This window comes from Chiloscyllium plagiosum, unplaced genomic scaffold (genome assembly GCF_037043375.1).
Source record: "Chiloscyllium plagiosum isolate Xiang-an unplaced genomic scaffold, Cpla_swu_hap1 HiC_scaffold_24, whole genome shotgun sequence".
NCBI lineage: Eukaryota > Metazoa > Chordata > Chondrichthyes > Orectolobiformes > Hemiscylliidae > Chiloscyllium > Chiloscyllium plagiosum.
Genome location: NW_028270162.1, coordinates 51,414,801 through 51,428,628, shown reverse-complemented (window position 1 = coordinate 51,428,628; position 13,828 = coordinate 51,414,801). Strand labels below are relative to the sequence as shown.

Below are 13,828 nucleotides of genomic sequence, written 5' to 3'. Positions count from 1 at the left end.
TACAGTATTGATTTAGTTGGCCATGTTAAATTTCTGGTCAATCACGATTCCCAGGAGAGATGGTTAGATTCTCACTTGGCGCAAATGGTCATTACCCCAGCACTTGTTACTTTCCACTTATTAGCTCACTGCTGATATTGTCCAGGCCTTGTGTATTTGAATACCAAACCCAAGCAAACTCCTGGCAGATGTATTTGATATATTTTACCAGATTTTACTAGCCAGTCTGGAAACTGAAGGCAATTTGACAGTTAAATAAAGTCTGGTTTCAGTGCATTGAGTAACAAGATCACCAAACAAACAAGACAGCACTTTAAGAATCTGATCTTACATTACCTGGCATTACCATCGTAGCCTGCAAATATCCAGAGTTTATCGCTATAAACCGTGGCTCCATGTGCTGACCTTGCAACTGGCAATCTATATTAAAAAATACATTTTGCAGCTGAAGAATTTCCAGATAGTAAATTAGTAAAGGACAGGAAGCATGAACTAACAAGAATGAAATATATATTTATCCAGTAATGAATCCATATCAGTGGGTTACAGTGGGTCCAGTTACAGTTGAAATTAAGAAATGGAAAGGCTTAATAAAACAACTTTAAATGATCCATACATTACACTTGTTATTTTTGAAAATTACAGATTAAATTTGGTTAAAGTTATATGACATCATTAAGTTATTGGAGAGGTAAAATCGTTAATCACATCTGCACATTTTCAGATGACAGATTTAATCAATTAAAGGCTACTTGAGATTTACTTAAAACTTCATTATTGCAGCATAGGACAGAGCTTGATTATATCACATCACCCAACCCCATAACTCATATTTTGATGCTAAATATTCTTCATCAAAATGATCAGCAAAGATTACCTGCCCTCTACTTTCCATTCTGTCCATTGGCCTGTGGCAAACTTGTACTCAAACAGATCATTCTTGTTCTGCAGGTTGGAGTTGGAATAAATGTCTCCAGTGTAGCCACCTATACAGGAAGAGGTAACTCAAAATCACTGTTGAATTGCAGGGCACTTCTACCTACAGCAGAATATTTCTTCCTCTTTTTGACTGCAGTACTTTTTGAAATGGGTGCAGAATATAAATATTATTGACTTAGTAATAGCGCTCTTGCTTCAGTGTCCAGACCAACACTTTGAACACGTTAGTTACTACTTCAGTGTAGTAGAGAGTACAGCATTGTCAGAAGTGTTTCTTTTAAATGAAAGATTAAATTGAAGGTCAATAGCCAAAACACTATTTGAAGAAAAGCAAGTGAACTCTCTAAGTCAATATTTACCCTTACAGCATTTCTCCACATTTCAATTTCAAAGTACTTGACAAATACACCCTAAAAAGCACTTTATAACGGAAGCTCTTTAACTGTACAAATCCTTGTCTCCTTTACAATGAGTTAATCTAACTGTACCAAAATGAAAGAAACATAATTTAAGATACTTTCTTGGCAAAAGGTGTAGACAAGTCATTCTTGGGTGCTGCAACATTTGACACTGATTTGATGCAAATTTCAGTACAGCAAGTGTCCCTGTTGAGTAATTCTGCATTCAATACTAATAAATCAGCTCACTGCCTCACACTAAGGCTGCAACATTTACTGAAATGCACAAAAAAAATTGATCAGAAATCACTACTTCAGGAAGCTGGTTTAGTGAATGCAAGAGTCAGACTAGCCTTCACTGTCCCACTGATAATTATTTTTGTATAAAGCAAAGCACAGCAGCTTTCGATTCTTCTGTTAAAATTAAGTGTAGAGCCACCTCCTGTTAATGTAACTGTTCTACAAAGAAACTACTGCTTTCAATTCACTGCTGTTTTTATTGAAGATCCATTATTAATCCAGACCTTGTAACATTGAAAAAATATCAGGCTGTGGTCTGCAACAACATATTCCTAGAATCCTACTGATTGTAGCTGGAAATGTGTTGCTGGAAAAGCGCAGCAGGTCAGGCAGCATCCAGGGAACAGAGGAAGGGCTTATGCCTGAAGAAGGGCTAATGCCCGAAATGTCGATTCTCCTGTTCCCTGGATGCTGCCTGACCTGCTGCGCTTTTCCAGCAACACATTTCCAGCTCTGATCTCCAGCATCTGCAGACCTCACTTTCTCCTACTGATTGTACAACTGTGCAGAAGATTTAAATCAGGATCAAAATGTAAAGGTCTTATTTGGAGGCATTGTCACAAGCAGGAAAACATACATAACGAACCAGTAGCCTGTGGGCAAGGACAGATCATGGACTAGGAAAGTTAGTATTTTAATAACAATAATACAGATGTGCCACAATTATTTTCCACTGGTCGATGAACACTTCCATTTTCTAAAGCTGGAGAAGGTAAGAAGAAGAAAGGAAGAGGGAAAGGTGAAGCAACAGGCCTCAGATTAATGCAATTACATTTTCTAGTTTTAGAACAGTGACATGCCATATTTAATCTTCATAATCCAAACTTCATGTTGAAAGTTACGCAAAAGCAAAATTTCACAAATCCCCAGAACCCTACCCATAGAATCTCCATTAACATGACTTACCGAACACAAACATGCTGCTTCCGTACACCACAGCTGAGTGATGGTATCTAGGTGCAGGTGGGGATCCTGTTGTGAAAGCCCTGATGAAGAAAGTCAGAAATAAATCAACATTTATCATCCATTTTACGAAATGCTCTTCTTAAAACCAAAATCAGCAATGATAAAGTTTGCTGTAGAGTAGCTAAGCTTTTGAATTACACAGTGAAATAACTCGCTGAACTGGAAGGTTCATTTTCAGACGTTTCGTCATCATACTAGGTAACATCTTCAGTGGGCCTCCGGACGGTGGAACAACAGTTGAAAATTACGAATAAGTTGTCAAGCACTGAACACTTTCAACAAAACCTTAAATTCAGTCAAACACCAAAAGCTGGTGTTCAGATTACCTGTAGTTAATGGGCTATTATCAAAGTGTCCATTTGCACAGTTTAAGGGTGACCAGACCTCACTGACAGTATGACATTTCCCCCACAGGAACAAGAGTAGGTCATTTAGCCATCAAGCCCGCCTTGCCATTCAAAGCTGATCAAACACCTTTTCACCACTGTTCCACATAATCCTGCATTCCACTGGAAATCGGAAATCTATCACTCGATATACCTTCAGCATACGCAAATGCTTAGCCTCCACACTGCTAACCCAGTTTGCCCAATCTCGCTTTACAGAACAATCCCGCCATCCTGGGAACAGGTCTGGTGAATTTTCAAATTAAAGTAAAATACTGCAGCTGCTCAAAATCTGAACGTGAAACAGAAAAGGCTAGAGAATTCAGAAGGACGAGCAGCATCTGAGTCCAGTATGACTCTTCTTCAAAACTCTGGAGTTCCACTAGACCTGCTGAGTTTCTCCAGCACTTTGTTTTTATTTCAGGTGAACCTTTGTTACATCACATGAACAATGAAGGAATGCTATCTTCCTTAAGTGCATGACTGAACACAGATCTTAGTTTGCAAAAATACCCTCAACCAGAAACCATCTTTGTGTTGGTAAAGATTTTATTTCAATACACCAAATTTTATTAACATCCTCTAGAAATCAAGAAAGAGCTTGAGGAGATAGTGAATCTTTAAAACTGGAGCAGAGGGGGCAGTAGCAGGCAGAGATCTCTTCAACATCTAGAAATTTGTGCTGATTGTCAATCCTGAATCGTTGGATATATTAGACATCCTTACTGCAATATATGCATCCTTAACCTTCTCCACTCATAGACACTATGATAATGGAGTCCCTAGGTATCTTGTTTAAGGTATGAAATTCCACTCTAATACATTCTAATACAGAGGAAAGGCTGAGGCACATGGGGCTGTTTTCATTGGAGAAAAAAAGGTTTAGGGGTGACTTGATAGAGGTGTACAAGATGATTAGGGGTTTAGATAAGGTTGACCATGAGAACCCTTTTCCACGTATGGAGTTAGCTATTACGAGGGGGCATAGCTTTAAATTAAGGGGTGGTAGGTATAGGACAGATGTTAGGGGTAGATTCTTTACTCAGCGAGTCGTGAGTTCATGGAATGCCCTGCCAGTAGCAGTGGTGGACTCTCCCTCTTTATGGGCATTTAAACGGGCATTGGATAGGCATATGGAGGATAGTGGGCTAGTGTAGGTTAGGTGGGCTTGGATCGGCGCAACATCGAGGGCCAAAGGTCCTGTACTGCACTGTATTTTTCTATGTTCTATGTTCTACGTACACACCTATTCTACCAAGGTGGTCTATAAATGGATAACATTGCTGTACCAACCTGCACCAAGAACAATCCTTCACGTCAAATCTTAACAGGTCATTTAACATATTCTTCCTGTGGAGAAAGAAAAGAAAATTGAAAGGTCATTTAACATGGTAGTCCAATTTGCTTTCCCCACGTTTGTCCTCACTCCACAATCTCAACTTAAGCAATGTCTTTCACGCATATTTGTTTCAAGTCCGTGCGAAAATCAATATTGAACCGTGCCAGGATCTGCTTAGCAGTCCACAAGTGATAAGTAGCATCTTTACCAAACTATTCAGTTACCAAGTTGGCTTTTATTGACAATTACTTGATTTCCAATGCTGATCACAAAGTACTTCAAAATGATACAAGTCCATCGTATTCTGAAGTCCTTTGCACCCTGCAATATTCCATGATACTTTGGGAGTTTGCACGAGTAGGTCATTCATGTTCTTGTTTTCTTGTTACAGTTATGGAAAAGTCAAATTGTTACATTTAATCTCGACAAAATGGGATTATTTGATTTTATTCAGTAGCTAAGCACACTAACATATGCCTTATTTGTGCCAATGAAACAGCCTTCAGCACTAAACGTTTCTAAAAGCTAATTTAGTACTGGGTTTGAAGGCAAGCCTAATTGACGGGGTGAAATCTGCTATAACTGCATTAAGTTTAGGATACACCAAATTCGACAACACTGAATATGTGCAAACCCATAGGAGAAATCAAAACTATACAATCTCTTTCAGACAGTACAAAAAAAACACTTAGGGACCTTGCTATACTTTCACTTACATGCGGTAATTGTAAGTTTTATTCTCCATGCAGCCTATACAATAACTGGTCTGCAAATGTCTGATGATAACCTGGCAGTTAACATTCATAACGTAGTTCAACAAAATCATGGAACTTAGCACAAATTTACTCAAGTTTCATGATTTTTATTCTAATAAAGTACTGCAATAACATGCTTTAACCACAATAATTAATACTCAATCATCTATTTTAAAAACAGTTGCAAGAGTCTCAACCTTCCTTGCTTAGCTCTGTAAAGCACAATAACAAGTATAATGCATGTCACTGTACCAAATGATACCCTGCTCACTAGGTCTATAATCATGACACATTCCATTGGATGGACATTAAACACCTAACAGTGACTGTTTTTGGTGGTAAAACTGTTCTGATATTTACGTAGTGCATTTTTAAAATTATCTCATTTTCCTTAATAGGATGAGTTCAGCACATACCCATTATCCCCTCCAAACACATAGATTGCATCCTTATAGGCTACAACAGTATGCTTGCTTCGTCTGAAGACAAAGAGAAAACAAGAACATCATTAGTGAATAACATAACTAAACAATTAATTAAAACTCATTAACGCTGGCAGCACAGGTGATGTGTCAAGGCTTCAAGAACCCCTAGATACCACTGAGATTCAGGGCAAACACATCTGCAATTGGCTCACAGTTTACAAGATGAAAGCTAAACGGTAGACATTAACAAATCAGATATGGGGAAGAAGTTACCTAGACCCTTTGCACCAGGAAGCAGTCACACTATTTAGGATAGGGTTTTCTGATTTGGCCAGTGGTCAGGGACCATTGAGGATATGACTGCAAGTGAGGAAGACAACTCACAGGACAGGTGCGTACGAGTTCAGGAGTCTCAGCCTTTGCTATTGTCCAATACGTTTGAAGTTCTGTCAGTTTGTTTGGAGTGAGAGCAGGGGTTGAAGGGAGAATGTGTAAAGTGACCATGGCATTGTGGTACAACATGACATTCAGATGGGACAGAGGAGCAATAAGGGGCATTGTGCCAATAGGGGACAGTACAGTGAAGGGGGCTGACAGCATTCTCGGCAGCAAAAAGCAGGAGTTCCCCTGCCCAGTACTACAGTTTGAGGCATCTGTTCAAGGCTAGAGAGGAACCTTTTAGTGAGAAGGGGATTATCCAATTGTCATGGCCCAAGTAAAGAGAGAGAACCAGAAACAAGATTCTGTATAGAAAGTATGAAGAACTAGGGCATTAAGTTATAAAGGTAAATTCCTGATGAAGGGCTTTTGCCCGAAACGTCGATTTTGCTGCTCGTCAGATGCTGCCTGAATTGCTGTGCTCTTCCAGCACCACTGATCCAGCATTAAGTTATAAAGTCAAACTACAAGGGTTATAATGTCTGGATTATTACCTGAGCCACACACAAATTGGCACAGGGTACATAAACTGATGAACACTGTACATGGAAAAGAACTTCAGTGAGAGAAGTGGGTTCTGGTTCACGAGGGTCTGGCACCAGTAGTGACAGAAGTGGGGGCTGTACCCTTGGGACATTCAACACCTGAACAGTGCTGGGATCAGTGTTCTTACAAAACCTAGAAAAGCAGTGTGCTTTAATTAAACAATGAGGATGAGGGATCAAATGTAGAAACATGTGATTTACCAAAGAGTAAAGACAAAGTGAGAAAGCAAAACATTAAATGGGAAATGAGGGTCAGAAAATGGCAGGATGAGACAGCCAGAAAAAAAGCCTAAGAATGCACCAACAATCAATAACAGATACCACAGCAAACAAAATCTAAAGGCTCTGTATCTGAATGCATTTATAATATAGCATATAAAATGCCAGTACAATAAAAACGTGCTGCAGAAATTCAACAAATCTGGCAGTATCTGTGGAGAGAGAAACAGAATTAACATTTCTAGTCCAATATGATGCCTCTTCACTCTGAAAACAGATCAATAGAGATGCAGACAAATACGTTTAAGAGGACATTTCAGAATACTCAGTGTAAATGTATTCTTACCATTAGTAAAGATTTGAAAGGAAGGACCCACCATTTGCGGGCTTTGACAAGGTCCCTCGTGGCAGGCTTATACAAAAGGTGAAGTCACATGGTATCTGTGGTGAGCTGGTAAGATGCATGCAGAACTGGCTTAGCCATAGAAAACAGAAAGAAGAAGTGGAAGAGTACTTTTCTGACTGGAGATCTGTGACCAGTGGTGCCCTGCTAGAATCAGTGCTGAGACCCCAGCTATTTATAATACAGCAAACTTTTTAGTAACTAGCACGTTTACAACCAGTTTGATCAAATACTCTGGTTGATCAAGAGGTACACACAATCAATGCAAAAACAAACTAAGTAATAGAAATGTAATACAGGGGATATACACATCACTGTTATACTTTTACAGCAAAAACCACTTCAATAATAATGCAACTTTGCCTTAAATAAAACATACCGGCAGATAGCCTTCTCACTCAGACCTTCAACTATGTGGACATCAGGAAGATCACAAAATATAATAAATTTCCAGTATTTGTGGGATGTAATTTTTGCCATTTTATTCAGTGTGCCAGTTAAAACAAAGTTTGCTGTTATGGAGGAGAATGCAGGCAGCTGATGAGTAAGTTTGCAGATGACATAAAGATCAGGGAGCTGTGGATAGTCAGGTGGATTGCCAGAGGATACAGCAGGATATGGACAGGCTGGAAACTTGGGAGGAGAAATGACAGATGGAGTTTAATCCAGACAAATGCAAGGTAATGCATTTTCTCAGATCTAATGTAGGAGGACAGTACACAGCAAATGTCAGAACCCTTAGTAGCATCAACATACAAAGTGTACAGGTCCACAGTTTCCTGAAAGTGGCAACACAAGTAGATACGGTAGTCAAGAAGGGATATAGCTTTCCCACCTTCATTGTTTAGGGTATGGGGTATAAAAATTGGCAAGTCATGTTGCAGTTGTACAGACCTTTAGTTATGCTACATTTGGAACATTATGTACAGTTCTGGTTGCCACATTACTAGAAGGATGTGGAGGCTTTGGCAAGGGTACAGGAACAGTTTACCAGGACAAATTTGGTTTGTTTTCACTTGAACAAATGGTGATCTGGTAGAAGCTTACAAAATTGTAGATGCATAGATGTAATGGATAGTTGAAGATTTTTTCCCAGGGTAAAAATGTCAATTACTAGGGGACATAGGTTTAACATAACTGGGGGTAAGTTTAAAGATGTTCGGAGAAGCAAGTCTTTTTAGAGAGAGTGGCAAATGCCTGAAATGCACTGCCAGAAATCGTGGATACAGATATAATAGCAACGTTTATGAGGCATCTTGACGGATATATGAATAGTTAGGGAATAGAGAGATATGGACCATGTAGAGGCAAGAGGTTTTAGTTTAGGCCTAGGACAATACCCTGAGGATCTCCTGCACAGATATCCTAAAGACTGAGATGACTGACCTCGGCTCCAAGTACCTACAAAGAAAAGAGTAACTAAAGTAAGGGGAAGTCCTCCAGAGAGTGGAATGAGGAGTTTAGAGTGGATAATAAGGAAATTGCAACTGCAATGCTTCAGTCTTCACTGTGGAGGTATAAAAAATTCCAGGAATAGCTGGAATGTCTGTAAAATGGAAGGGAGAGGGGATCTGGGTAAAATTACAGTAACAAGGGAACTGGTACTAAGCAAACCGATAAACCTGCAGGCTGACAAATCAGAGTCCAGATGGATTTCATACCAAGGTCTTACAAGAGATGTCTGGTGACACATTTGGTGGGTCGGTGCTAATTTTCCAAAAATCCCAAGATCAGAAAAGATTCCATCGGACTGGAAAGTAGCAAATACAATCCTTCTATTCATGAAGGGAGACAGAAAACTATAAACTTTAAGCCAGTTAGCTTGGCATCTGTTGTGGGGAAGGTGTTAGATCACTGAAAGACTTCATCACTGGGCACTTTGAAAACCGCAGGGTAATTGGGAGATGTCAGCATGGATTTGTGAAAGGGAAAATCATACTTTACCAATTAATTAGCTTTTTCTGAAGGAGTAACAAGTGCTGTTGTCAAAGGAGATGTTCTATATTTGGATTTCCCAGGAGGCTTTTGATAAGGTATTGTAAAAAAATAAAGGGGTGACATGATGTAGGGGTGACATATCAATGCAGATAAAAAAAAATTACTTGGCTGGCTGAAAACAGGGAGTATATATAAATGCAACTTTGTCAGATTAGCAGAATGAGACTCATGCAGATACCTATGCTGAGACCATTAAAATATCCTTGTAATTCTTCCTTGACAGAAAAGGTGATTTATTTAAATTCATTGCCCCTTTAACTTAATTGTGCAACATGCACATTAACATAAAAATGCCTTCTTCTGTACAGCAAATGCAGAGACTGCGGGGTAAGGACATGAATCTTCAAAATAGCTTTTCTCATGGTGGCATTACATCTGGCCCTGGAGAATTAAGTGAGAAGAGTTGATCATGCTTGAAACAATGGTGGTGAACTGCCTTCTTGAAGCACTGAATTCCATTATCTGTCTCTGCACCCTTTAAGGAGGAAATTCCAAGATTTTAAGCCAGTGACAATGAAGGAATAGTGATATATTTCCAAGCTGAAAATGTGTTGCTGGAAAAGCGCAGGTCAGGCAAAATCCAAGGAACAGGAGAATTGATGTTTCAGGCATAAGCCCTTCTTCAGGAATGAGGAAAGTGTGTCCAGCAGGCTAAGATAAAAGGTAGGGAGGAGGGACATGGGGGAGGGGCTTTGGAAATGCGATAGGTGGAGGGAGGTCAAGGTGAGGGTGATAGGCCGGAGTGGGGTGGGGGCGGAGAGGTCAGGAAGATTATTGCAGGTTAGGAAGGCGGTGCTGAGTTAGAGGGATTTGACTGAGACAAGGTGGGGGGAGGGGAAATGAGGAAACTGGAGATTTCTCCAGTTTCCTCATTTCCCCTCCCCCCACCTTGTCTCAGTCTGCCTGGGAACTCTCCAACCACAAGGGATGAACTCAGACTTCCCCACCTTGTCTCAGTCAAATCCCTCAAACTCAGCACCGCCTTCCTAACCTGCAATCATCTTCCTGACCTCTCCGCCCCCACCCCACTCCGGCCTATCACCCTCACCTTGACCTCCCTCCACCTATTGCATTTCCAAAGCCCCTCCCCCAAGTCCCTCCTCCCTACCTTTTATCTTAGCCTGCTGGACACACTTTCCTCATTCCTGAAGAAGGGCTTATGCCCGAAACGTCGATTCTCCTGTTCCTTGGATGCTGCCTGACCTGCTGCGCTTTTCCAGCAACACATTTTCAACTCTGATCTCCAGCATCTGCAGCCCTCACTTTCTCCTCTGATATATTTCCAAGTCAGGATGGTGAGGAAGGGAAGGGAAGGGATGGGAAGGGAAGGGATGGGAAGGGAAGGGAAGGGATGGGAAGGGAAGGGAAGGGAAGGGAAGGGAACTTGCAGGTGATGGTATTCCCATGTATCTGCTGCCCTGTCCTTCGAGATGGTAGTGATTGTGAGGTTGTAAGGTGCCAACCAAGCAGTCTTGGCGGATTTTTGCATCATATGGTTGGCACACTGAGCTTAGGCAGTATAAGGAATGAATATTGTGTATGTGGTGCCAATCAAGTGAGCTGCTTTATCCTGGATGGTGTCAAGTTTCTTGAGCGTTGATGGAACAGTACTCATGCAGACAAGCACGGCGTATTCCATCACATTCCAGACATGTGCTTTGGGGAGGAGTCAGAAGGTAAGTTACTCACTGCAAGATTCCTAGCTCTGACCTGCTCTTTTAGCCACAGTACTTAAATGGTTACTCCAATTCAGTTTCTGGTCAATGGTAATTCCCAGGACATTGATAGTAATGTCACTAAAGGGGCAATGGTTAGACTCTCTCTTGTTGGAGATGCTCAATGCCTGGCATTTACATAGTATGAATGCTTTTGCCAGTTGTCAACTCAAATTTGGATATTGCCCAGGTCTTGTTGCACTTGAACATGGACAGGTTCAGTAGTAGCATACTGATAATGTCATTTGACTGGCAGTCTAGAATCCCAATCTCGTGGACATGACAGTTTGAATCTCACGGCAGATGGTGAAATTTGAATTCAATGAAAATATCTGAGAAGTCGTGAATGGCGCTGAACGTTGCTCGCTGATGACTGCACATCCCCACTTCACCTTATGATGGAGGGTTGGTCATCGATGAAACAATCTGACCAAGGAAGCAATCCTATGGAATTCCTGCACTGATTTCCTGGAGCTGAGATTACTGGCCTCCAACCATCTTACTTTGCACAAAGTATGACGCCAACCAGTGGCCAGCTTTCCCCTAATTCCTTTCAACTCTAGTTTTGCCATCATTCCTTGCTGCCACAATCAAACAAGGCCTTGATATCTATGGCAGTCACTCTCACCTCTTCTCTGTACAAAGTTAAAAATCACACAACACCAGGTTATAGTCTAATAGGTTTAATTGGAAGCACTAGCTTTCGAAACGCTGCTCCTTCATCAGGTGGTTGTGGAGTACACGATTGTGTGTCTTAACAACCGTGTACTCCACAATCACCTGATGAGGGACAGCGTTCTGAAAGCTAGTGCTTCCAATTAAACCTGTTGGACTATAACCTGTTGTTGTGTGATTTTTAACTTTGTACACCCCAGTCCAACACGAGCATCTCCAAATCTCTTCTCTGTAGTCCAGCTCTTTTGTCTATAATGAGATTGGGAGTTGAACAGCTCTGGCAGAACCCAAACTGAGTGTCAATGAGCAAGTTGTTGCAACTCCCTTCCATCACTTTTACTGATGGAGAGTATACTGGTCAGACTGTAATTACTGTGGTTTGAGTTGTCATGCTTTTTGCATAGTTGGGCAATTTTCCATAATAATGGGTAGGTGCCAGTTACTGCAGTGGTGAAAGAAAGCAGCTCACCGCCACCTTCGCCAGGGGAATTAGAGATGGGCAATAAGTGTTTGGCTCAGATAATGACAAACAAGTCTCATGTGAGCAAAAAATAGGGGGTTTCTCTGAGGTTATTGATAAATCGCTTGAGCAGGAAGGTCTTTAAATGAGATGAATGATTTGAAGGTGCTTATGGGAGAGAGGAGGGAATTATTCATTGTTTGTGAGGGACCAGAAGAGCTTAAGGTGAGAGGGTGCGGTATACGAAGGGGATGGATAAGTGGAAGAATTAGTGGAAGATTCAGTGTGTCGAAGCCGATCGTAGCCCCCTTCCCCCCGCCGCAGAGGTTTTGTTTACCTGGCCCCAACAAACTCATCGCAGGGCGGCAGCCTCCTCCAGCGGTGCACCGTCTCGAAAGGTCCGAAATTCAGCGTCAAATACTCGACACTGTCCGAGCAACTGTGGTCGAAATCCACGCTCGGGGCCACTTTCGACTTCCCTTCCATGGCCCCAGAAGAAAACAGCATCCAGCTTGGACGCCGCCACTTCCGATGCAGCCACCCCGCCTCAAAAAGACATCAGGGCTGAAAGCCGAAATCCAACCGTCCCGGCCTGGGCCTTCGACCGCGGCGCACGCCGGGAGATGAGGTTCCCCAGTGACGCCGACCCCGTGAAACAATGGGAAGAGGTCACGGACAAAGACTACAACTCCCGAAACACCCCGCGCCGACAGCGTCCTCACCCGTTTAGGAGGTGGAACTACAACTTCCAGCGGGGACCGTGACGTCACCCAGCCTCCTGCGAGTGGTGGCACATGGTGATGAATGAATGAACCAAACCAACTGTGGACACTGGAAATCTGAAACAAAACAGAAATTACTGGAGAGCAATGTTCTGAAGAAGAGTCGCTGGAACCGAATTGGTAAACTCTGTTTTCTCTCCACAGATGCTGTCAGACCTGCTGAGTTTTTGCAGCAATTTATTCATTCATGGGGCATGAGCATCGCTGGCTGGTCTATTCCTGATGAAGGGCTTTTTCCCGAAACATCGATTTTCCTGCTCCTCAGATGCTGCCTGACCTGCTGTGCTTTTCCAGCACCACTCTAATCTAGACTCTGGTTTCCAGCATCTGCAGTCCTTGTTTTTACCATTTAGCCAGCATTTATTGTCCATCTCTAGTTGCCTTTCAGAAAATGGTGATGAATTGCCGTCTTGAACTGCTGCAGTCCATGTGCTAATAGCCACAATGCCCTTAGGGAGGGAATTCCAGGATTTTGACCAGATGACAGTAAAGGAGAGTCAATATATTTCCAAGTTAGGATGTTGAGTGCCTCGGAGGGGAACTTTCAAATAGTTATTTCCATGTACTTGCTGCCCTTGTGATTTTAGATGGAAGTGGCTGGGGTTTGGAAGGTGTTGTCCAAGGATTTTGAATTTCTGCAGTGCATCTTGTACATATTACACACTGCTGCTAATCAGAGTCCGTGATGGAGGGATTGGATGCTTGTGGATGTGGTGCCAGTCATGTGACTGCTCTGTCCTGGATAGTGTCAAGCTTCTTGTGTTTTTGGAGATGCACCCATCCAGGCATTTGGGAGTATTCCATCACACTCCTGACTTGTGCCTTTTAAGGTGGGCTTGTATGGTGAGGGGGTGAGTTACTCACTGCAAGAGGCCCAACCTCTGACCTGCTCTTGTAACCACCGTATTTAAATGGTGAACAATTGAGTTTCTGGTTAATAGTAACTCCCAGGATGTTGATAGTGAGGAATTCAGTGATGGTAACCCCATTGAATGTCAAGTGACAGTGGTCAGATCGTGTCTTTTTGGAGATCGTCATTGTTGGCACTGTGTGGCATGAATGTTACTTGCCACTTTTCAGCTCAA

The 13,828-nt window shown here is 41.9% G+C and overlaps 1 protein-coding gene across 1 annotated transcript in view; it reads right to left on the bottom strand.

The window, feature by feature from the left end:
• Positions 1–12,569, bottom strand: part of lztr1 (leucine zipper like post translational regulator 1) — a 65,546-nt gene extending 52,977 nt beyond the window's left edge. Inside the window, exons 1-6 of the mRNA XM_043716023.2 lie at positions 12,299–12,569; positions 5,500–5,562; positions 4,283–4,339; positions 2,544–2,623; positions 878–986; positions 337–420 (exon numbers count right to left, since the gene is read on the bottom strand). Coding sequence (XP_043571958.2) covers positions 337–420; positions 878–986; positions 2,544–2,623; positions 4,283–4,339; positions 5,500–5,562; positions 12,299–12,468 — 563 coding nt within the window. The 5' untranslated portion in view covers positions 12,469–12,569. The remainder of the gene's footprint in view (positions 1–336; positions 421–877; positions 987–2,543; positions 2,624–4,282; positions 4,340–5,499; positions 5,563–12,298) is intronic.
• Between the last annotated feature and the right edge of the window lie 1,259 nt (positions 12,570–13,828).